The 22,023-nt window shown below is 60.6% G+C and overlaps 7 protein-coding genes and 1 non-coding gene across 8 annotated transcripts; 3 read left to right on the plus strand and 5 right to left on the minus strand.

The window, feature by feature from the left end:
* Window positions 1–684: 684 nt before the first annotated feature.
* A1Q1_03645 (uncharacterized protein) lies at window positions 685–1,302 on the plus strand (the record flags this gene model as incomplete). Its single annotated transcript, XM_014328259.1, has 1 exon — window positions 685–1,302. One exon carries the CDS (start codon window positions 685–687, stop codon window positions 1,300–1,302), a length of 618 nt encoding a protein of 205 aa, XP_014183734.1.
* A 183-nt stretch (window positions 1,303–1,485) lies between these two features.
* A1Q1_03646 (uncharacterized protein) lies at window positions 1,486–2,478 on the plus strand (the record flags this gene model as incomplete). Its single annotated transcript, XM_014328260.1, has 1 exon — window positions 1,486–2,478. The coding sequence occupies one exon, from the start codon at window positions 1,486–1,488 to the stop codon at window positions 2,476–2,478; it is 993 nt and encodes a 330-aa protein (XP_014183735.1).
* A 1,135-nt stretch (window positions 2,479–3,613) lies between these two features.
* On the minus strand, window positions 3,614–5,872 carry A1Q1_03647 (uncharacterized protein; the record flags this gene model as incomplete). The annotated part of the gene is made up of 1 exon (XM_014328261.1): window positions 3,614–5,872. The coding sequence occupies one exon, from the start codon at window positions 5,870–5,872 to the stop codon at window positions 3,614–3,616; it is 2,259 nt and encodes a 752-aa protein (XP_014183736.1).
* Window positions 5,873–7,800: 1,928 nt separating this feature from the next.
* Window positions 7,801–9,584, minus strand: A1Q1_03648 (uncharacterized protein; the record flags this gene model as incomplete). Its single annotated transcript, XM_014328262.1, has 2 exons — window positions 7,801–8,927; window positions 8,984–9,584. 2 exons carry the CDS (start codon window positions 9,582–9,584, stop codon window positions 7,801–7,803), a joined length of 1,728 nt encoding a protein of 575 aa, XP_014183737.1.
* A 1,406-nt stretch (window positions 9,585–10,990) lies between these two features.
* Window positions 10,991–11,082, minus strand: A1Q1_t035. The gene has a single exon. It is a non-coding gene; the product is annotated as a tRNA-His (tRNA).
* Window positions 11,083–11,380: 298 nt separating this feature from the next.
* A1Q1_03649 (uncharacterized protein) lies at window positions 11,381–13,886 on the minus strand (the record flags this gene model as incomplete). Its single annotated transcript, XM_014328263.1, has 3 exons — window positions 11,381–12,800; window positions 12,851–13,166; window positions 13,205–13,886. The coding sequence occupies 3 exons, from the start codon at window positions 13,884–13,886 to the stop codon at window positions 11,381–11,383; spliced, it is 2,418 nt and encodes an 805-aa protein (XP_014183738.1).
* Window positions 13,887–15,236: 1,350 nt separating this feature from the next.
* A1Q1_03650 (uncharacterized protein) lies at window positions 15,237–20,220 on the minus strand (the record flags this gene model as incomplete). The annotated part of the gene is made up of 8 exons (XM_014328264.1): window positions 15,237–16,529; window positions 16,579–17,555; window positions 17,596–17,906; window positions 17,964–19,402; window positions 19,458–19,536; window positions 19,589–19,615; window positions 19,719–19,949; window positions 20,015–20,220. The coding sequence occupies 8 exons, from the start codon at window positions 20,218–20,220 to the stop codon at window positions 15,237–15,239; spliced, it is 4,563 nt and encodes a 1,520-aa protein (XP_014183739.1).
* A 604-nt stretch (window positions 20,221–20,824) lies between these two features.
* On the plus strand, window positions 20,825–21,871 carry A1Q1_03651 (rRNA processing-related protein; the record flags this gene model as incomplete). Its single annotated transcript, XM_014328265.1, has 3 exons — window positions 20,825–20,915; window positions 20,953–21,099; window positions 21,165–21,871. The coding sequence occupies 3 exons, from the start codon at window positions 20,825–20,827 to the stop codon at window positions 21,869–21,871; spliced, it is 945 nt and encodes a 314-aa protein (XP_014183740.1).
* Window positions 21,872–22,023: the final 152 nt, after the last annotated feature.

Here is a 22,023-nt window from a genome sequence, read left to right on the forward strand (position 1 = left end):
GCGGTGCCGCCGCCGATGACGAGGACCTTGGCGCGGGCGGGCGCGGCAGAGGTTGAGGCAGCGCGCGCGAGGGAAGGGACGCGAGCAAAGGCGGACATGACAGAAGAGGAAGGAGGGAAGGGGGGGGGTCGGACTGATAAGAGCCAAAGAGAAGCTAAGACGGGGGAGGATGGAAAAACGAATGTATGGGATGATCGCTGAGCTAAGCTTGACACAGTGGATGGACGGATGTGCCCGGCGAATGGATCCAGTGAGAGAGATGGGATAGCGAGCTCGAGTTTCAATCACGTCATTCACAACCTTATTACAAACACCCACCCAGGCCCCCCTTAGATTGCCGCCCTATGCCGAAAGGTTACTCCGCACGTGGACTTTCTAATCAGACGGCCTTAATCGAGAGATAAGAACGAGACTAATTAGCGGAAGCAACCTCCCGGCTACACGTGACCTGTCTCATGTAGAGAGATGAATCCCACCCACCCTGGGTGTCTGACACACCGCCCCTGGCTCAGCTTCAAGGCGTTCAGACCCGCGACAACAACAAGGTTCTCGATTATCCTCCTCCTCCTCCTCCATCCGACATCCACAACTTCCAATACACTCCTCGACCGAACCATCATCACTCAGACACATCCCATCCACGTCGCTTCCACCACGTCCACCATTTAACGCACGGCCTCTGCGATGGATTCCTCCCCCGCTTCCTCCACGCCTCCCTCACCAGCCACCCCGGCTACTCCGGCCACCCCCGGAACACCACAAGACCGGTCCGCCTCATCACACAAGGAACCCATGTCGCCACTCATGTCCAACCTCAATCGTCTGTCAAACGCGACATCACGCCCAAACCTCCCTCCATTGCAGAACACCGGCAGCTACGCCAGCCGTGCCAGCCGCTCCTTCTCCAAGTCATTCAGCTACTGGTCCGGATACAGCACGCCCGTCGACGACGACGCAGACGAGCAGGCGACACCAATCGACACGAGCTTCGGCAGCACCTCTGTTGACATGACAAAAGTGCTCTATCCGACACTTGAGAACCACCCGTCACCGCTCGAGCACCCCCTGCTCGTGCTCGATCTCGCCGAGCTGACGTCGGTGCCCGCGAGCGTCACTAACGATGAGCTCCTCAGTGCGCTCCTCCGCCGCCTCGAGCCCTGGGTCGGAGAGGATGACGATGGAGCGTACTGCCTTGTGGTCCTCGCTTCCGATGACCGAGATATGCCCGGCAAGGGCAAGGCGCGGTCTCTCCCTGGTGTCACTTGGTGGCTGTGGAACTGGCGACGGATCCCTCGAAAGTGAGTAACCGGGCGTGGCTCTTCTGACAACAGGTACCGAAAGAATCTCAAGCGACTTGTGAGCTAAGCATCTTCCTCGCCAGCTAACCAGCAGTACATCGTGCATCCCTCGCATGCTACGAAGAGTGAGCTTCCCATAGCTTGTGACAGCTAACGACCAGCGCTTCTCCCCGTCGTCCTCCCCATGATGTCCCCAAAAGCCTACGCCAAGCTCTTCATCGTTCCCTCCCTCGCGGCGCTGACGGCGCACGGCGTCTCCTTGCGCGGCATGGACCTCTCGATCACGACACTGCTCGAAGAAGCAGCAGCGACACGCGACCCGCCAGCGAGCCCAAGCACGATCCAATGGGGCTTCTCGGCCCTGACGTCTGCCGTGGGCGCAGCCACGTCGTATCTGCAAGGCACGCAGGCAAAGGCGCCCACAGAGCCGTCGGATCCGTACTGGGGGCAGGACATTGACGACATTGTGGCCGACGCGCGAGGCGTGCCGCGCGTCATTGAGGAGCTCGGGCGAGCAATCTACAAGGAGTGTACCGGCACCGAGGGCATTTTCCGGCGGACAGGGAACAGCCCGGTGCTCGCTGGACTGAGGAGTGTGCTGAACGCCCCCTTGGGGTTGCAGCCCAAGGTCGACTGGGCGCTCGTGGCCGCGCACGACCCCCTCCTGCCGCCGACGCTGCTGAAGCGGCTCCTGTCGCACCTCGGCGCGCCCATCATCCCCGCCTCCGTCTATCCGACCATCAAAAGCGTGCGCACGCCAGCAGAGATTCGCAGCGTGTTCCTCCCCGCCCTCTCATCCGGCCGCGCGACACTGCTAAGCCACATAATGCACGTCGCGCACCACCTCCTCCCCTCCGAGCCCACGACGCGCATGACAGCCCACGCCCTAGCCGTGACACTAGCGCCGACACTGATCAACGGCCCCGACCCGCGAGAAGACGCCGCGCTGTGTCTTGCCCCGGGCCAATCCCTGCCCGGACTGGGCGTAAAGGCGGACGAGCAAACGCTCGTTGGTCTGCTCGAGATGTGGATCGAGAAGTGGGCCGAGGTGGACGGAGAGTCACCCGGGGAGGTGTGCGAGTGTGGCCTGGGGGGGAAAGAGGCACCCCCGAGCCCCATTGCGCTCGGCGCCCGCGGCGGGCAGACGAGGAGCAGTATCGCTGAACCCGTCGCCTCATAGGAGAGGACTGATGGGGCGAGCTGGAGGCGGAATCGGTCGCTGGCGTCGTTGCGCGAGAGGGCAAGTCGTGGGGGGGCCACGGTAGCTGCTGAGCGTGCTGCGGAGAGGGCTGCTGGGCGGCGTAACAGCGCGGCGTGGCCGGTATGATATGATTCCGGGATTGCTGGCGAGTCGGCAATACGCTGTTTGTGCGCTAGCTCTTCTGCAGCTGAATGTTACACTTCCGAGCTCGAGCCGCAGTTCAGATTTGATTTGTTCTCTTCCTTTTCTCTGGATTCAGAAGGCTTATAGTTACATGTTCTTATAGTTAACTTGTCCCCGCTCTTATCACGCCACAGCGAGCGCGAGAGCGAGGATTGTTATGCATGTTGTATCTTATCCTTGACCCAATATTGCAGAGGTGAGCGCAAAGACTCTCACGACTAAGGATGCCCGAGTCGAGGGCGAGGGTGAAGGTGAAGAAGGACCCTGTTTCTCTCTGAATAGGAGTTGAATAGGCCAGAGTTGAATTGTTCCACCGGGCCCATGTAGGACTGCATACCCTCACCTCACCCTCGCCTCACCCTCGACAAGGCCCGCAAGGCCCGGCCAGAGATGTAGCCCTATAAAGGGCACATCGGTCACGCCTTGCTTCCTGGAGTCCTTGGGTCTTTGAGAGAGCGTTCTCTATTCATGTTTGCATGGGCAGTGCTTGATGCCCGATGCCCGATGCCCGCTCACCGCTCACCGCTCGATGAGGTCGGGATCTTGTGACAGGCGCGGTTACACGCTTTCAGCGTTGAGCGGTCGGGATATCAGCCGACGCGACGAGCGCGACGAGCGCGACGAGCGCGACGAGCGACGCGTCGTGCCGTTATCGACCCGAGGCCAACAAGTCCAACAGACGTTCCAGAGCTACAGTAGAAGGGTGTGAGCGCGCAAAGGCAGGATATCAGAAAATCTATGTGCAGACCGAGTGACCGAGTGACCGCGCATCGATATGTAGGCTAGAGGCGTCCAAAGGCCTCCAAAGCCTTCAGTTCACCGTTCAGAATCAGTCACAGCTCGCAAGAGTTTGAGACAGGCAGGCAAGAAGAAGATCGCAGTGTACATATTGTAATAAGGGAAAGGAAAGATCCTACAGTGTCCTAAAACTTTAGCGCCGGTTGTTAAAGTCGCTATGGGCAGGAGACGTCGGGCGCACGCTCAGGATGTTCTCGTCGCTCGTGCCCGGACTCGGCGGGGAGGGGGGGATGGCGTGCGCCGCGAGCGGCGCGTTGCTCGATGGCGGGGTCGCGAGGCCTTCTTGGCTGCCGTACTCTGCTCCTGGCCCACTGCTTTCGCCGGCGCCGTGCGCTCCACCGGCCATGCTACCAGCTCCACCGGCCATGCTACCAGCTCCACTGGCTATGCTACCCGCGCCACCGGCAGCTCCGCCGTGAGCTCCGCTGCCCGCCCCGTGCTGTCTCGCAATAGGCGGCGTGGGCAGGGGTGGTGTCGCCCTCGCGGCCGCTGGCGGTGTCGAGATAGGGCTGAGGGGCGGCTGGCCCGATGTTCGCGGCGACGCAATCGCCGGCTCGAGGTACTGCTGCCCATCGACAAAGTCGTCAGCCCACGTCGGGTCGTACGACGGCGGAACCGTGTCCTCCGTCTCGACGAGGCGGCGGCTCGGCTGCCGGCTCCGCGGCCTAGGTACTTGGCGGGGCGTCTTGGCCACCGCCGCGGGGATGGGAGGGGTGAGGGACTCTTCGGCGTTGGGGGTGTAGGACGGGCCGATGCCGGGCGAGTATGGCGTATTGGGCAGGGGGGAGAGAGGGGGCATCTCGCCCGTGCTCTGCGTACTGATCGGGGGCAGGTTGCTGAGAGGCGATCCGGGGATGTGGCGGGAGGAGAAGGAGGAGCGGGGCAGCGCGGGGAACGAGGCGCTGTGCGACGCCACGGCCATCGCGGACGTTGCGTCCGAGCCACTGGCAGAGTAGCTGTACCCATGCGTACCATAGCTTGCACCCGTCCCCTCCGGCGTGAGTGCGCGAGGGAGGGTCGCGAAGCTCTGGCTCTGCGACGCTGTCCCATAGCTCGCACTCGCACTGGACATGCCAAAGCTGCCAGTCGAGTGGAACTGGGTAAGCTGCGACATGTTCGGATGCTGGGGGTATGGCAGCGCGTCGGCCGCGGCCTGGTCGGCGACATCGACGATGGACGCGTCGTCGTCAAACGGATCCTTCGCATGACACTTGCGCCACAGCCACCAGCCCAGCAGGCCGAGCAGGATCGCGCCGAGAACACCGCCAACGACGCCGCCGACGATGGCGCCGACGTTCGTGCCCTTCTGCGTCTCGGACTTGGTCTCGCCCGGCGAAGACGGGTCGGATGGCTTTGCGTCGACATTGACAAAAGTCTCGTTCAGACTGTACGGCGCGTGCGCGCCGAGAGGCTTGGGCTGGTCGCCCTCGCTGACGATTCTGACAGAGTAGACCTGTAGCACCGCCGAGGGGTCCGTGTTCCGCAGCGTCACGTTGTACTGTTGGTCGGACTTGAGTTGGCCCTCCCACAGCGGCTGCAGGGACGCGTATGGCCGCTTCGTGCTGCCCGCGTACTTCCGGCTAGCCGTCGATCCGTCATCGGGGCCGGGAGGCGGAGGGCTGATCTCCACCTCGTAGTCGCCGCCAGACTTCGCAACCATGCCGTTCAGGTGCATGTACGCGGCTTTCGGAGGCGCCGCAAAGCTGATCACGCCGCCGGGTTTCGCCTCAATCAGGCTCTGGGCGCGATCACTCCCCGGCGCGACAGTCGGATCGCGCTGCATGCCCCTCCACTCTCCCGCGAGGGTGTACGGCTGCGTCGGGCCCGTCGTGATACTGTCAAGGATGACGTCCTCGCCCTGGGGCGCGTTCGCATTGCACGTCCGCAGCGCAGAGTATTCGATACGGTTGAACTCAAACGTGCCGCTGACGACCTGGAACGTGATGCGCATCCAGTCGCCCGTGGAGTGGAACGTATCCGTCTCAAACAAGATCGCGTCCGTCAGGCCCTCTGGGAACACGGTCGTCGTCGCGTGCGCGTTCGTGTCGGGCTTCAGGTGCTCTAGCCGCATGGTTAAAGATGAGCCAGGTGAGGCCGTGCCGTTCAGCCTGGCACCGTTGCCGACAAAGGCGTACTGCAGCTGAGCACCGACGTGGGACGTCTTGATCCGTGGGTACTGCAGGTAGCCGTTCGAGGTCGCCTCGCCCTCACGTGCTGACCACTCCCAGCCTTCGTCGAAGGAGGGCTCGTAGTGGATCTGCGGGGAAGACATGGGCAGACCGACGAGTGGGACTGAACATTGCGTCCCTGCTTCGGGCGCGCCGGCTTGAATCGTGTCAGCCGCCCGCGTCAGACTCGCGCCGAGCGCGAGGAGAGCCACGCCGAACTTCATCGTGGCTGAGAGTTAGAAAGGGTAAGAAGGTCGAACGGAATGGGCGTCGTTCGCACGAGGGGTGAGTAGAGTTCGAGAAGAGATGGGGGGGAGGATGATGTTGGGTCGAAGGAAGAGGTGTTGAAGAAAGGAGGGGGTGAGAAGGTCGACGGAAGTTGTCGAAGTGTAGATCGAATGGGGACGTCAAGGAGAACGTCGAAGAGGTTTAGAAGACGGAATGCGGGTCGAGTACCGCGAAGCTGCTGAAGACGTTCACAAGAACAGATGCGCCACTAGAAGTCGAGGCCAGTGGAAGTCGATGCCGACGGTTGCCTGCCGGAGGTTGGCGGTCGAGCGCGACAGTTTCAGTCTCCGCCAGGGAGGGGTGAGGGGTGTGGTAACGAACGAATGTGAAGTGGTGATGAGCAAACGGAAGGAATGACCGCAGTCGAGAACGACAAGAGCCCCCTCATTCCGTGCTTCAGTCTGTGATGTTCGCTTCCCCTGTCCCCATACGATCCAAGGTCCACGGTCCATGGCCTACGGCTCACGGGCTACGGGATAACGGGCATGCGTTGAGTTGGTTGACCGCTCTGGACTTGGGCACTTGAAGACGCGGTTGTCGCAGGGTCAAGGGCTGTTCAGGGTGCACAGGATCAACTCAGGATACCAGAAACAAGGCACCAAACTCTAGTTCTCGTAAGCCTCTTTCACTCGCGCGGGATGCTCTTGCCCTCCTCCCCTCTGCATCCTCTTCTTCGCGCTCACGACGTGCTGCGTGCGTCCTCTCCCTCGTCTGGGAACACCACGAGGGACTACGCTCGCGGCAGCATTGGCTCCCGCAAAGCCGCCCAAAGCTTCCACTACTAATGCCTGCTTTTAAGCAGCAAATACGTCGATCCCGGCCCACCCAGTCTCTCGTGATGATAGCGGCAAAGCAGGCGAGTCTCGCGGGTTGATGCAGTGTCGGCATCGGAAGCAGCCTCGTTGCTCAATGTGACGGCAGGCCTCGTTCCGCGACGACGAGTGTCGCTTTGCTTCCAGAACCTCGTGTGGACCCTCTGAACTCTGACTAGAAATTGCTTACAGCTGCAGCGACAAGCGAGCGTATTCAGTGACGCAGAATACTCTATGAAATGTCGGAGCGAGAACGCCTCGAATACACACATTCAGCCCGGGCCGGGACGGGAGCGTACCCTGTTCACACTACTCATGGCGATTTTTGACTCTGTTCGCACCCACATCTGCTCTTCTGTTCTGTTTCTCTTCTGAGAAGGGCTGTTTCACTGCGCAAGCCTTGCTGGCGCAGGCACAGTGCGAACAGGAACGAGCGCTCCGTCCAGCGTGCATATCTTGCCAGCCTGCGGTCCTACTCGCAGCAGATTTTGCAAGGAGAGTTCTGTAGTGCAAGAAGGGGAAAGAAGCGTACGAAGCCCCCTCCTTCCTTTCTGTTCATGAGGTTGCAGAGGCAGAGAGACAGAACAGCTCCGTGACAACGGCCGACCCGGCCGCCGTGCCTGGTGACATTGGCCTCTTGTCCTCGTTTTGGCCATCGTGGGTCGACGCGCGACTGGGTTCGAGCTTGAATGCTACCCGGGAGTGTGAAAGGTCAGGAATAGCACGACTGGGCAGAGTTCAATCAGTCACTCATATTCGCACACTGGCTAGCACACCGCACACCGCAGCTTCTCATGACCGCCCTTGTTAGCTCAGCGGCGCCCTCGGCGAGTTCTTGATGCAATTGAGCGCCATCACACCACGCGCTCTCGCCAGTGGCTGCGGCCACAGGGTGTGATCGAAGGCACAGAGATGGCACCCTGCATCGTGTCGGTGATGATTCCGATCGGCGTGACAGAAGTGTGTGCGTGCAAGTATGCATCGTCCGTATCCCAAAGTCCGAGTGGTAGTGTTGTGTACAGGTTTCTAATCTACATGCGTCTCTGAGAGCGCTAATACCGGCCCAGCGGGCTCTCCGTGTGCGGCTGGTGGTTCGGCTGCACGTTGGGCTCGACGTGCGCCATGCCGGCGACATACTGGCTGCTGGGCCTGTACTCCGGCAGAGCAGCAGATTGCGGTCTGGGAAGGGCAACCAAGCGACCTGCATCTTGCTCCTGCGTAACTGGCAGAGCACGCGCCGCTGGCGGCGGACGAGAGGGCTCGCCCTTGCGTGGCTCGTCGAAGTCGTCGTGCTCCTCCGCGTCCTCCCACTCCGCCTCCATGTAACTGTCGCGAGCCTGGAAGTAGTCGTCGAGGTCATTGATCTGCGCCCGAGGGATGTCGGTCGAGGGGTGCTCGGGGCTGCTCGGCGCCTGGGAGTGGGGGTAGAATGGCGAGTCAACTGGCGCACCATAAGGCGAGTCATGCGAGAAGGTGCCGGGCGTTTCGACTGGTGAGAAGGGGGACTGGAGGGGTGTTGCGAAGACTTGCGAACCGTGGGTCGTCGAAGGCGACGCGGGAGCGGCATACGCCGCCGCCGGTGGTGAGAATGCTGGCAGCTCGCCCAAAGCCATCGCCGACGTCGTGCTCTCCGGTGCCGGACGGTGGTGGGCCCTAGACGCGTAGGAGGGGTAAACCTGCGCAATCTGGCCGTGGGTCAGGTCAACGACACTGCCGTCGTTCATGTGTGCCACCTTGTCGCCCCGCTTCTTTCTCCGCCAGAGGCAGAAGAAGAGCGGGGCTCCAATGAGCGCCAGTCCGCAGACGACACCAACAACGACACCAGCGATGAGACCGGCGTTGTTTCCCTTCCCGTCATTCGCGGAGAGGATGAACTCGACGTTCTTCAGGAGTAGTGAGTCTGCACCTCCGTTGCCGTGGATACCGGTCAGATTGAACGTGTACTGTGTTCCTGGATCGAGAGGCGTCACGAACATGGTCGCGGGGCCCGTGAAGGGCGAGTAGGAGTCGAGGAGAAGCTTCTCGTCCAGTCCGTCGGGGCGAGGGTCCATCTGCACCACGAACTGAGAGCAATTCCAGCACGAGATGCCCCGAATGGTCACGAGGGAGGCGTACTGCGGCGCCTTGAAAGAAACCCAGCCGAGATTGGGCACGGACGCGACAGAGGTATCGTTGTGGGCTGATGTCAGATCACTTCCCCTGCTACAGAGTGCCCTGCGGGCTCTCTTGACTCACTGGCAATGCCAACGTTTCCGCTCTGCTCGAAGAAGCTGGTGAGCTGGTCACCGTCCCCGATGAACGTCTCCGTCTTCTCTGTAGCAGCCTCGACGCTCTTCTGCGAGACGTTGACGAGCGTATCAAAGCTGACGCCAACAACGGCATAGTTCTTGCACTGCGGCTGGATGCGGGCCTGGTAGAACGCAAACGGCTGCTCCTGCGATGTCTGCAGGTTACCCATGTCGCCCTTTTGGAACGTGTACGTGTCGCTGGCGCCGCCTATCGTGGCAACTACGTCGCACTCCGCATTGTCGGGCGAGGTTCCCTCGACGGCAATTCGAGTTCCAGACACGGGCACGCGGACCTCGCCTCCATTCGGCGAGAGCGCGAACCGCGTCTTGTCGCTCCACTGTTGTCCGGGCTCGTACGTGTTCCACTGCAGACCGTCGTAGGTCAGGTTCCACCCGCCACGCTGGGAGTCGCCCCAGTGCCCTCGTCCGGGGTTGTACATGAGCATCGGGTCCGAGGGGAGTAGCGAGACGGTGTGCGCCACGCTGTTCAGCGCGGCCGCGGTGCTGGCGAGCGCGAGCGCGACGGCGAGGGGAGCTGGCGGCTTCATCGGGCCATGCGTCGTTCGTCGTCGGAATGTGGAATGAGCAAGATGCGAAAGTCAAGATGGAAGTCAAAGTCAAGATTCAACAAATGCCCACAAGGTGACAGACGTAACCACCCTCCATCCTTCCCAGCAACTCACCTGGCAACTCCCGGCAGTCGAGACACTCCGTTCGGGCCATTCACGGCCAGGCCCTGGACAGGACCCCATGGATCTACCTGTCTACCGCACGGCCTAGGGCGGTTGGGGCCGCTGGACCGTCGCGCTTCGAGGCCTGGGCATCGACCGAAGCCCGTCTGCCGTCTGCTCGTCCCATGCAGGCAAGGGAGGGAGGGAGGTGCACGACCGCGAGACAGCGCGAGCGCTCGCGAACCTAAACCCTGTTTGAATGCACTAAATGCGTTTGCAGGATTTTGATACCGACTGAGAGTATCCGGGGGCCTTCCGCCTGGGTAGACGGAGGATTACACCAGTCTCACGACATTGGAACAGGCTGTTGTGGGTTCCGTTTCCTGCTGAGACGAGGTACGGAGGCCATGCGATTTCCTGCTATTCTCCTGGTTGCTCGTCCTGCTTGTCAAAGGGAGAGACAGAGGGAAGAGCAAGAGGCGGGGTGGCGCCAGCGTCCCGCGGTTGGCGTGGCCAGGGTTTTGCTCCGAGTGACTAAGGACGACACGCGCGATGGGCACGTCCAAGCAAGCAAAAGTGACATTTTACATGAATGTCCCGTGTCGAGGCCCTGTTCGCGATGCCTGAAGCCGTCACTTCCCTGGTGCCTGTCTCGTCATCGGGTCCTGCATTCCCTAACCTGGCCAGCCCTTCTGCTCTTCAACTCGCACGTGATGGTGTTGAAACATCACTCTTTTCAGTGAAGAAGTCGCTGACAACGGTCCACCGCTTCATCGCCTTCATGGGCCTGCATAGCCTGCTTAACCAGGAGCACAGCTCGCTCCAAACGCATTCATATACCGCACCGGTTCCTTATCAGCATTCATTCCAGGCGAATATCGGTCCAGCACTTGTCCAGACTTTCTCGTCAGCCGCGGTGTGTGTCTGACCACCGTCCAATTCAACGCTCGTGGGCAGTCGCGACCATCCGACATGCCCGCACAGACAAAGTCATGTCACCGAAACGTCTAGGGCGATTCAGAGATCATTGTTTGTGCATCATAGTCGGCATGGAAATACATCTGCGCATTCCAAGCGTTGCGAACCCGAAACGCACTAAGCTGTCGAGGGCGATGCCACACGAGCGCAGATCGCTCAGATCAGCGCCCTGTCCATTGGGGCGCAAGCTGGGCGCTATCACGTCAGCCACCCTTCTTCACATCATCAACAGCCTTTACTCGTCTGTCTACGCGTCTAGAACGCACAGGATTGACAGCAACGATGGCACATGTCCAAAAAAGACGTGCTCGCACGCTGAGTCGAACAGCGGTCAGCTCGGAAGGGGATCAGAAGAAGAACCACAACGAACGGTGATAACCACCTACACTATACGAGCAGTAGACATCTCTGAAGGGTGGCGCAGGCGGCCACGGAGTTGGCTCGCTTCGCCCTGCATCGTGTTGATGCAACGGGCAAGTGGTGAGATCGATCAGCGTTGTACGAAGGTTGCGTGGTGCCACTCGCTGGGCCGCTGACGTAAACATATTGGGGCGCAGTGTGATCGGCGTGTGGCTTGTGTGGCAGTGTGACCGTCCATGACTCAGTGAGGCTGTGTCTTGGTGTGCTCGCGCATGGTTCATGAGTTCATACATACATGAATGTCCTTGAGTCATACTACGTAATGAATGTGCGTTCTACTGCTGGCTCGCCCTCTTGATCTCCTTCTCAAGCCTCTCAAGCGTGTTGCCGTTCTCCTCGCTGAGCCTCACATCGGGGAGGTTCGCTTTGCTCCTGCTGAAACCAGCCAGTGCAATCCGGCTTGAAACACTCCTCATGAAGTTGTTCCCGGGCGCGCGGGGACCTTGCGGTGGGTGCGGCCTCGTTGGGCTCGTTGGAGACCGGGGCGAGCGCGAACGGCCAAGGGCACTTGGACCGGGGCCACCGGCACTAGGTGGCATACGCAAGGGGTTGATCTTGAAGCTTGTGCGCGAGATGTTGAAGCTGGACAGGTTTGAGAAACTGCTCGCCGCCTCGGTCGAGGGGCGGCCCGTGTCGTCTCTTCTCAGCATAGCCAGCGCCGGCCCCTGGCCCGAATCAAGACTCGTACGCGCGAACGTGGATCGAGAAGCGTCAAAGCTGTTCTTCGGGAGAGTTGAGATCTCACTCTCGCTCCTGTTCGCATACGCGTCAAAGGCTGGGGGATTGAAAGCAGGCAGTGGGCTCAGTGGCGGCGGGGGTGGGACTGGGGAGTCGGGTGTTGACGGCGTGCCGGGCACGCGAGGAGAAGGCGGGACAGACTCAGCATGAGAGCCAAGGCCAGGTGCGTTAGGCGGCGTGATGAAGCTCCAGCTCGAGTTGGAAAACTTGGAGAATGCGGCGCGTTTCGCAGATTGTGGCGGAGCCATGTCGAGAATATCCCACGAGCTCCAGGAAAGATGCGTGAGAGCTGTTTGCTTGCTGGCACGCTGCTCCTTCTTCGGGTCTCGCACAGAGAGGACATCACGCGACTTGCTTCCTCGGCTACCCAGAGAAAGGAGAGACCAGGATGTCGCGCTGAACTTTGAGCGCTTGGAGGACGCAGGTCCAGGATCGGGGTAGGGACTCGGCTCCACGAGAGCCTCGCTGGGACCGGCAGCGAGGGAGCCAGTCGCTGTCGAAGCGCCCAGAGATGCGATGCCGTTCAGCCGCGTCACGGTTCCAGTCTTGATAGGAGACAGCTGGGGCGGAGCAGACGACAGGCGTCCGCGCTTCTCCGCGATGGTTGGTTTGCGCGAGAGACGAGACCACCACCCGCCATGGCAGGGACCATAGCCAACTGCGGGGACGGTGGGAGGCGACACAGCGCCGTCATTGTATGGTACGTTGCGCTTATAGGGCTTCTCGTGTCCCTCCTCCGTGGTCACAATGGAAGAAGGGCGAGACTTTTGCCGGCGCCGGCAGCAGCACCACAACAGTAGACCTAGGAGCGCAAGCCCGACACCACCGCCGACGACACCTCCGACGATCGCACCGACATGGTTGTTGCCCTTGTTCTGCTGGGTCACGGCGACACCGTCACTTTCGTCTTCGTCTGTGTTTTCTGTCACATTGTCCACAGTATATCTCGGCAGATCCCTGAAAGGTCAGTCGAATTGGCTCGGATAGCTGCGGTGACCGCCACTCACAATGTTGAGGAGAGGAATTGCGCGCTCGTGAACCCGAAAACCTGCCCGTCCTCTGCAGCACTGCGCAGAACAACGTTGTACTGCAGTGTCGGGTCCAAGGCGGCCTCATAGAGCACACCGTCCTTACCCGTGCACAGCGGGCGATACCTAGCATTCGGCACACGGCCGCCGACGGCGGTAACACCGACGTCGTACGGTGCGCAGTTCTGGTCAAAGTGCCCGTTCAAGCGGACAAAGCTTGCATTCAGCGGCGTGCGGAGGGAAAGACTGCCACTTCCAGTGAGGGAGGATGTGAACCGCGGCTCAGCATCTCCATCTGTCCGTCAGCATCAAGGGAACGGTATGGGTACGCACCAGATGTGATATTCTTCGACTCCCAAGGGCCGTAGAACTGGATCTCGCGGCCACCGTTCAGACTTCCATTCCCCCACCAAACCGCCGGAACGGTGAGGAGCGGCGCCTCCTCGGCCCTGTTCGCGGAGACATTCACGCGATGCGTCACCTGGACCTGCTCGATTGCCACGGCGCCCGACGCAAGCTGCACCGTTACATTCTTCCACTCGGCGCTGGTGCTGTTGTCGCTGTAAAGCACTCCACCCGCCGTAGCATTGAACGCGTATCTCTGAGTCGAGATCTCCCTCGTTCTGTTGGCATGTGAGGCGTTGGCATCATGATGCGGCGAGTCCCAATCCGGTGAGCGACGAGGGTCCCGCTCCGCGTCGGTAAATCCGAGCACAGAGACAACGAGCTCGCCATTCCCAGAGCCCAGGACTTCGAAGCTGGAGCCGTAGAAGGCGAAGCTGGCTGATGCATTGGTGGCGTTCGTGCTGGCGACGAACTGAGAGGTGGAGGCCACGGCGGAAGAGTTGGTGTCAGAGTTGTTCGAGAGCATCCAAGCTGATGCAGCCGACGCCGGCGAGAACAGAAGCACGCCGTCGCCCGGCGTCAGAATCACGGGGTAGTTGTGCTCGCGCTGCTCCTGGGCGACTGCCACCGCGGCGGCGGCGGCGAGCCAGACGGGCAGGCGCAGGCGCATCTGGGGCAAGTGGCCGGCGGCAGTCGAGCGAGACGATCGGATGTGCGTAGCTTCACAATAAGATGTAAGAAGGTGTGTCTCGGTCGCTGATCGTGAGTGTTAGTAACGGAGCAACATCGACATCGCACTCGCATGCATCGTCTCCACGGCCTCGCGTCCCGTCATGCGCAGCTTTCGACACCGCGGGCACGGGACACAACAAGTCCACGAGGCCAAACTCGGGTTCGGCCTGTTGCCAAGGTAGCAGATTGCTCTGTGCGAATAAGCTCGGGCTAGCTGGGCTAGTGCTGCTGGCTCTGCACTCGCGACTGCACTCGCCGCACTTCTGGCAGCCTACAGCCAGCTGAGAAACGAAAGAAAGCACGAAGAGGGGAGTGCGTACCTCGTGCCTGGCAACAGGCGTAATGTAACACTCTGATCTGTACCCGCAGTTGCCGCAGACCGAGGACGAGTGAGGAGAGAGCTCATGTCGGGGTCGAATTAAGCTTGTATGCGGGCAGAGTTTATTCCTTCTCCTCTTGCGCCGCCGACGAGCGCACCAATGACCCACTGCCCGGCCATGCGAGAAGGGCTCGAGACTCGAGCTTGTGTTTCGCGATGATGTGCAGGTGATACCGAACATGCCGCCGTGTCTAGCTTTCGACTGACACCGCAGTCTGATGGCATAACAACGAGCTAAGATAGTGTCAGCATCAACGACAGACCAGCACCAGTAATGTGAATAAAACGGCAAGCCTTCGCCTTGAGTAGAATTGCAGGAGGAGAGCCACCCAGGGTCGCACTGGGGTAGGTGCAGAGCCTACTCTTCTAACGTAAGGGGAACTAGGAAGGCTCTATCTTATCCTGGCAGCAGCATGCAGCAAGTGTACCCGAGCAAGGAACCCGCGACGTGACAGGAGGCAAGTGTCAGGACATGCTGCGATCTACCAGCCCCGTCGACCCCGTTTTGGCCATGTTGATGGATCGCCATTGGGCAAGCGCTGACCCTCGAGCCGCGGAATCGGGTCGGCTCAGTGCGTGTGAGTGCGACAGTTTCGGTCCAGTATGCATACGCTTGTGCGATTTTGCGATTGTGCGTGCGTGCGACGCCGAGCTACTGCGAGCTGTTCCGAGTTACTCCGCGTGTAATATCCTCGTCCGCTTTCCGAGATATCATAAGAGATGAGCACGCGGGCGCACGCAACTCATCCGCCAAAGACGGTCCGAGGCTGAGGCACTCATCTCAAACGAGGTTATCCGTTGGGACTGAAACACTGCTGCACAAGAGCGAGAGTGCCAAGAAGAAGATGCATGTCTGAGTGGAGGGTGTCCTATGTTGAAACGTCTTGATGCGAGCATGCACATGGCAAGCTATGCATCCTCGTCCTGCCCGTCCTCCTCGTCCAGCTCCTCGATCTCGTCCATATCCACTTCCACAGTGTGCGACCGTTCCAAGCCCCGGACAGCGTGGTCGACCAGACGCTTCTCCCTCGCGAACGCCGCGACGTGTCGGAACCGGTTCGTGTTTGGGATACGCGCAGCCAGGTCCTCTGCAACGCCGCGCTGTCCGAGTCTGAGCAGCTGTTTCAGCGTGTCGGTATACACGACGGGCGGGACCCAGTCTTCAATGAGTTCCCACTGGTGCAGCGCCTCCGGCACGCCCGTTCCGTCCTTCCTCGCAAGTGAGGCGAGCATGACGCGCGCGCGGATCTGATTCGCCTCAATGTGGCTGGGAAGCAGCGCGAAGACTTCTTCCATGGCGGCATGCCGCTCCGCGGCAGACAGCGCGTCGCTCCTTGCCAGCGCGAGCTGCACCACGCTCCACGCCAGAACCGTCAGCGTCGGGCTCGTGCTCTCGCCCCGTGGGAAGTGGGAGCGCAGCACGTGGATCGCCGCCTCTAGGGCTGCTGGGCGCACGCCGCGCGCGCTGCTCCCCGTCAGCCCGGAGAGAAAGCTGTACCACCATCGTGCGGGGACGGTGGGCGCGAGCTCCTGCTTGGTCGCTATCGCGTCCGTCGTGCCGACGACGTCCCATCCGCTCCTGAGCAGCAGCTCGAGAATCCGCCCCCAGTCCGCGCCGACGACGTGCGCATCCCCAATTCGCGCGAGGACTTGCGTCAACAGCTTGCGCTTTACGTTGTCTTCTGCTTGGGCGTGCAGCACGCCGAGCGTGAAGGGGCGGTGATAACTGGACGGCGGCCCGGTAGGAGTAGGAACCTCTTGCAGCAGGCGCTCCGCGTCCCCGATCCGGCCGGCGCGGCAGTAGGCGTTGAAGACGTGCCCGGCTAGGCGCGAGCGCCAGTCTACCGTATCCTCGCCCCTGCTTACGAGGGCAATGACCGCGCGCCGAAACAGCTTCTCGGCCTCAGCCGGCTTGCCTAGGTTCGACAGGCTTTCGAGTCGGTTGTCGAGGCTCTCGAGCGTCATGTCCTCGCCTCTCGCCTCAATCGCGGCCCAGTACTCGGCGACTTTCTTCTCGGCCTGCTGCTGAAGGGTCTTCTTGGACCGCGTGGAGGACAGGCTCGAAAGGCTGCGTAGCGCAACACCGTATCCGCCCGTCGGGATGCGAGGATATCGAGCCGCCATGTCGACCTCAACGATGTGGACCACGCGGTCGACGTCCTTGAAGTTCGCGTAAGCGTCGATTAGCGCATCTGTCATCAGCTGTGCCCGCATCATTGAGCTTACCCCACACGTCCATGCCAAGCGGGACAAAGTTGTAGTTTGCAGTCCTGTTCGCCGAGTCGACGGGAATGATGAAGCGATCGGGCCCGACGGACGCCTTCATGAGCGACTCGTAGAGCCAGTTGACCTTGGCGACGTCACCGTGCCGCGCCAGTGCCCGGATGCGCGTCACGAGCGCCTTGGAGTGGTAGCACTGAATCGCAAGCGTGACCTTGTCAATGTTGGCGAGGAACTGGCGCCAGACAATCTCGCTCGCGCCCTGGTTTGCGGGAGAACGAATCTGGTACTTGAGCGCAGAGAGGTCGAGCCTGTCGCGCTGCACGAGGCGGCCATCAAACGCAGAGTCCATCAGCGAGATGAGCACCGTGTGGTCAAACTGCCCCAGCATCGTTTGGGCTGCGACGTAGCCAAGCATGAGCGGGATGAGACCGTCACCCGTCAGACGAGATGCAAGACGTTCCTCGCGGTACCAGCTCACGAGACCTTTCGGGTCCTTGCCTTGGTGCGCGAAGAGGCTGTCCTTGAATTGACCGTACGCGGACACGACGTCGTGCGGACGTCCGGCGCCGATCAGCTCCAGCTGCAGAGCATTGAAGCCCCGCCAGTTGTCATGCACGGAAGCCTCGACCGCCATATGCAGGAGCGTTTCGAGCCGCTCGGGATCGTGCGCCGCCCATCTCCCGATGTTCAAGCCATTGCGTCGGGACGCAGTCTCGACGATGAACTTGGATATTTTCGCATACGTTTCGGGCTGAAGATCTCGAAACACATCCGTGGCCACGAGAAAGTCGTTCCAGATGCGAAGACTCTGCTCGAGCTCACGGGCATCGAGGTACCGAATGAGGTCGTCCTCTTTGGCCTTCTTGTTAGAGAGGCTTGAAGGCGGAAGGGCCGCAATCACAGTCTCAGAGGGCGGCTGAGTGGTCGGATCTTTGGCTGTCAAAGGTCTGGATGCAGCCTTTGGCTTCTTGCTCTTCGTCGGGCTGCGTTTGGGCTTCGCTGGAGCTAGACGAGTGGGAGCCGACGCTCGATGTGCGGTCCTCACAGCCGACACCGTAGCGATGGACGACGGGAGGCGAGCCATCTGCCGAAAGGCCAGCGTGACCGGACCCGGTCCTCCAAGCTGTGCGATCTGGGTGAGCATGATGCGATCGCTCCGGAGGACGCGGAGATGGAGGTCGGATGAGGCTGGTACGGAAGAAGAGCAAGTGGTCAACCTCCACCTCTGTCGTCCCGAAATCTCGTCGACCCGTCGCTGAACGACAACGAGCGGAAGCAATTGCACGCGACCTGACCTCTTCGGCTTCTTCGAGGCGGCGGTGAACGATGGGGCTCGGTCTAAGACGTCTTCTTACACTTGTACATGGCGGTTTTACTTCTTTGCTACTACTTTACATCTACAGTGGAGCTTACGGCGCGGGCCAGCTGTCCAGCTCGTCATCGTCGGGAAGGTGCACGCCCGTGGAGCGGAGGAAGCTCATGAGGCGGATACGGTCTGCCTCGCTGTTCGCATTCCCGCGAGCACGCAACAGGTGGCTAAGGAACTGGAGAGCCGTCGAGTCAATGCTAGAGCTCTGGTGATACGGCGGCGGCATGGAGTTCCTCGCAATGATGCGGTCCGCCATGTGTGTGCGGATGAAGCTGGGTTTCTGCGGCTGGGCGGTCGGCGCGAAGATCTTGGGCGTGTTGTCAATACCAGCCACGGCGAGAATGGGCAGGGTCGGGTGCTGTTCGATGACGTTCACGACGTCACGGCCGCCCTGCCACACACCCTCGAGCCGGCCCGTGAGCTTGTCCCAGACGAAGAAGTTGCCGTCGTCGCTGCCCGAGCATACCTTGTCTGAGGCGTTGCCAACGAAGTTGCCTGAGGTCAGTTCAGCACCCGCAGAAGCAGCAAACTTACAGTCCTTGACTGTCTCGTAGTTTTGCGCTCCCTTGTACATTCGTCGCGGGTGAATGAGAGGCACATCCTTGAACTGCCCGTCCGAGGACAGAGCTCCGGGACAATAGAAGTTGTCATCATCGTCAAAGTCGTCCTCGTCATCAAACTCGGAGTCAATCACTGTATCGAGCTCCATGGATTCCTCATCGTCGTCTGAGTTATCCTCATCGTCGCTAAGGTTGGCGAACATGCGCCGTAGGCGCTGGGCAGCTTGGGCCTCGGCGCGGACCTCGGCGTCGATTTCGGGATCACTTAACGGGGCTGGCGGCTCGTCTTCTCCGCCCGATTTGGGTTCGTCATCCTCTTCCGCTGCTGGGACTGACGCTTGGTCAGTTGTCGCACCGACGGTAGCCGCGGTCGACGGCTCGGCTGCGTTGCTTTCGTTGTCCGACTCCGAGTCCGAGTACAGGAACTGAGCGGCGCGCATTCTACGCTCCTCTGCCGAGTCCTCGTATAGCTCGCTGAGGAACTCGCGCATGTCGTCATCCTCGTCGATCGGCTTTGTCCGTGTTGTTCGGGTATGATGGTCGTTCGACTGCCTTGGGCTCTCCGCTGATTTAGTCCGTGACCTAGGAGGGTTGTCGTCCTCGTCCGATCCCCCGGAATGCCTCCGCTTTGAGATACTGGCCCCCATTCGCTTGCCGTTCGGGGCAACCACACCGCTCTCATTAGACCTCATGCTCGTCGTGACCGGATCGTCGTACATCGAGAACAGACTCGTCGAGTGCATGGCCATGGCACCAACAACCTCGCCCGAATGATCCGTGCTCATCTTGACACTCGTCACATGACGTTCGCTGTACGCCCGGCTTCGACTCGAGACGCCCGACCACTCCTTCTCCGGTAGTCCGAGGCGGCGGACACAGGACACCTGCCCAGCTTGCCGGGTGTGCGGACCCCAGCTCGGCACCTGATGCGCAGTCATGCGTCGATCACAGATGTAGATGCAGTCCGTCTGACCGCACACTGCAAAGGTGTAGGGCGTCAGTGGCGACACTGACAGGGAGTACAGGTCCACTCCTGCGGGTGCCCGGAACAAAGGATCTGGGCAGTCGGAGCGGCAGGTATGCGGACGTCGAAGGTCCTGTTGGCGTACGGTACCGTCTTCGCTGACGGTGAGGAACTGTGAAGGAGAAGACTCAGTAACGATGCGCTTCGTGCGGTCGGAGTGACACTTGAGTACTCGCACACTGCTGTTAGTTCAGTTCAGAAGACGAATAACTCACCCTGGCCCATCGACGCCCCAGAGCTCGTTCCTTGACCTCATGCCTACGCCTTGATTCGTAGTAAGACGTTCGACTTCATATACTCTGATATCCCCGTCCCCCGCAGCTGAGACGATCGTCGTCGTATTCGCATTCGGGAGGAACTTGGTGTGGAAGATGTTGCCGCGGTGGCCAGTCAGGATCGAGTCCTTCAGCCTCAGCGGGTGCGGTGAAGTGGACGGTGTGTCGTGTCTGTCATCGGCTGTCCAAATGCAAATTCTTAGGGTCAGCTAAACGAAAACGATAGAGTAGCTCACCTTGTATCATCGCTTCCACTGAGTAGTATCGACCCATCGTCGCTCCAGCACAATGCGTTAACACACCCCGTATGACCCTCGCCCTCCGGCCCCAGTTCTTGGACACGGTCGAGTCGACTCCACGCGTCAGGTCCAAATGGCCTGAGGGTCGAGTTGCGGGGACCAGAGTTGACGGTCTGATGAATCTTGCGAGGAAGGCGCGGCATGGCGGGGACTTCGAGCCGGTGCGCGGACGGTGAGAGGGATCAAGAATGGGTCGGTCGGAGGTCGTTTGGGGGAAGTGAAAGACTGAGCACTCTGATGAGAGTGCTCCGGGATTGGGGAGCGTGCTTCTGTCTAAGCCAAGATGAGGAGAACGAAGTAGTAATGAGAAGTGAGCGGTATCAAGTTGCCGACGTTCGAAGGACCTAACATGACGCTGAAGCCTGGCCGGTGGCAACGAGATGCGGAGTGGGCCCCACATTCCCTATCTCGCCATGGCGACAGGAGCTAGTCTCCGAATCAGGCAACTTCGGGTCTTCGTTCGTTGCTCTCCCTGCATGCCTTGTCCCCTCCGCGTTGCGCTGAAGACGCTCTGGCAATGCATGTCCAGCTCGCTAATGTTCTACGTGTTCGCACGAACCCATCGTAGAGGCACATGACGAAATAGACTTTCAGACACTAGTCGGGACCTTCATCGCCACGTGGTAGGGCGTCAGGCTGCACGTGACTCACCAAAAGTTGAAGATGACCTCCATCCGGCTGCCTTGCAGTGAGCGAATTTCAACAACATTGCGGCGTCGATCAACCCCAACAACACCAACACCACCCATGGCGCCATCAAGAAAAATGAAGGGCAAGGCGCGCGCCGAGCCGAAGACCGAGGCTGCGCTCCCGCTCGGAAAGCAGCTGTCGCACACTGGTGAGCTGCGGGTCTAGCGAGCGTAGCTGACAAGCAGATAAGGCTGTCCGCGACCAGGCGGTGCGCAACCTGACTGCCTTCCTTTCGCGCGGAGGACAGGGCGAGGACGACGAGGAGGGACCGAGCGGATACACGCGCCTGAGTGAGACGGAGATGGCCAAGCTGTGGAAGGGACTGTTCTACTGTGCGTAGCTGGAATACCCGACGTTGAGCTGACGACAGGCTTCTGGATGTCTGACAAGCCGCTAGTCCAGCAGGCGCTCGCGCAGGATCTGGCCAACCTTCTGCTCCTCATCAACCCGGCCGGAGGGGATGCTGCGCGCCTCGACGCGGCGCTCGCCTTCCTCGAGGGCTTCTGGACCGCTCTCGTGCGCGAGTGGAGTGGCATCGACCGCCTCCGCATCGACAAGTACTACATGCTGATCCGTCGATACGTGAATGCCACCTTCCGCCTGCTACAGCGTGAGGGATGGAACGCCGACGCCGTGAGCAAGGTGAACAGCATCCTGACCGCGGTGCGGGGGCCGATGTCGTGGCGGGAGAAGAGCGTGCCGACGTCGCTGGCCACGCATCTTGCCGACGTCTACCTCGACGAGCTGGAGAAGGAGGAGCCTGTCCCCCTCGTCTCGGTGCTGGAGCCCTTTGCCCAGCTCGCCGCCAACACGCGCACACCGACCGTGCACACCCGCCTCATGAGCATGGTCTTCTCGCCCATTCTCGCCGCCCTCAAGGACGAGGAGGACGAGGACGAGCGGCCGGCGAAGCGCGCCCGTGCCGATGCGCAGGAGTTTGAGAACATTGTCGAGAACATTGAGGTTAACGGAGAGAAGGCAGACAAGGACGAGGCACGGGAAGCCGTCCTCAGGGCCATGTTCAAGGAGGCCGCAAAGGAGGACGCCGTCGAGAGCAACCGACGCAAGATCTACACCGTCGTTCGCGAGGAGGGCGATGAGTAGACGTCACAGATACCATAGATCCATTTCAGACAGCATCATGTATTTTGGTTTTGCATTAGCAGCACAAAGGACGCGAGAGTGGATGCAATGCATAGATGCTACATTGTGATTTTAAGACGTAGCGTCAGAGGACACACGCCATGTGGTCCGGC

This window comes from Trichosporon asahii (genome assembly GCF_000293215.1).
Source record: "Trichosporon asahii var. asahii CBS 2479 unplaced genomic scaffold scaffold00004, whole genome shotgun sequence".
Taxonomy (NCBI): Eukaryota; Fungi; Basidiomycota; class Tremellomycetes; order Trichosporonales; family Trichosporonaceae; genus Trichosporon; species Trichosporon asahii.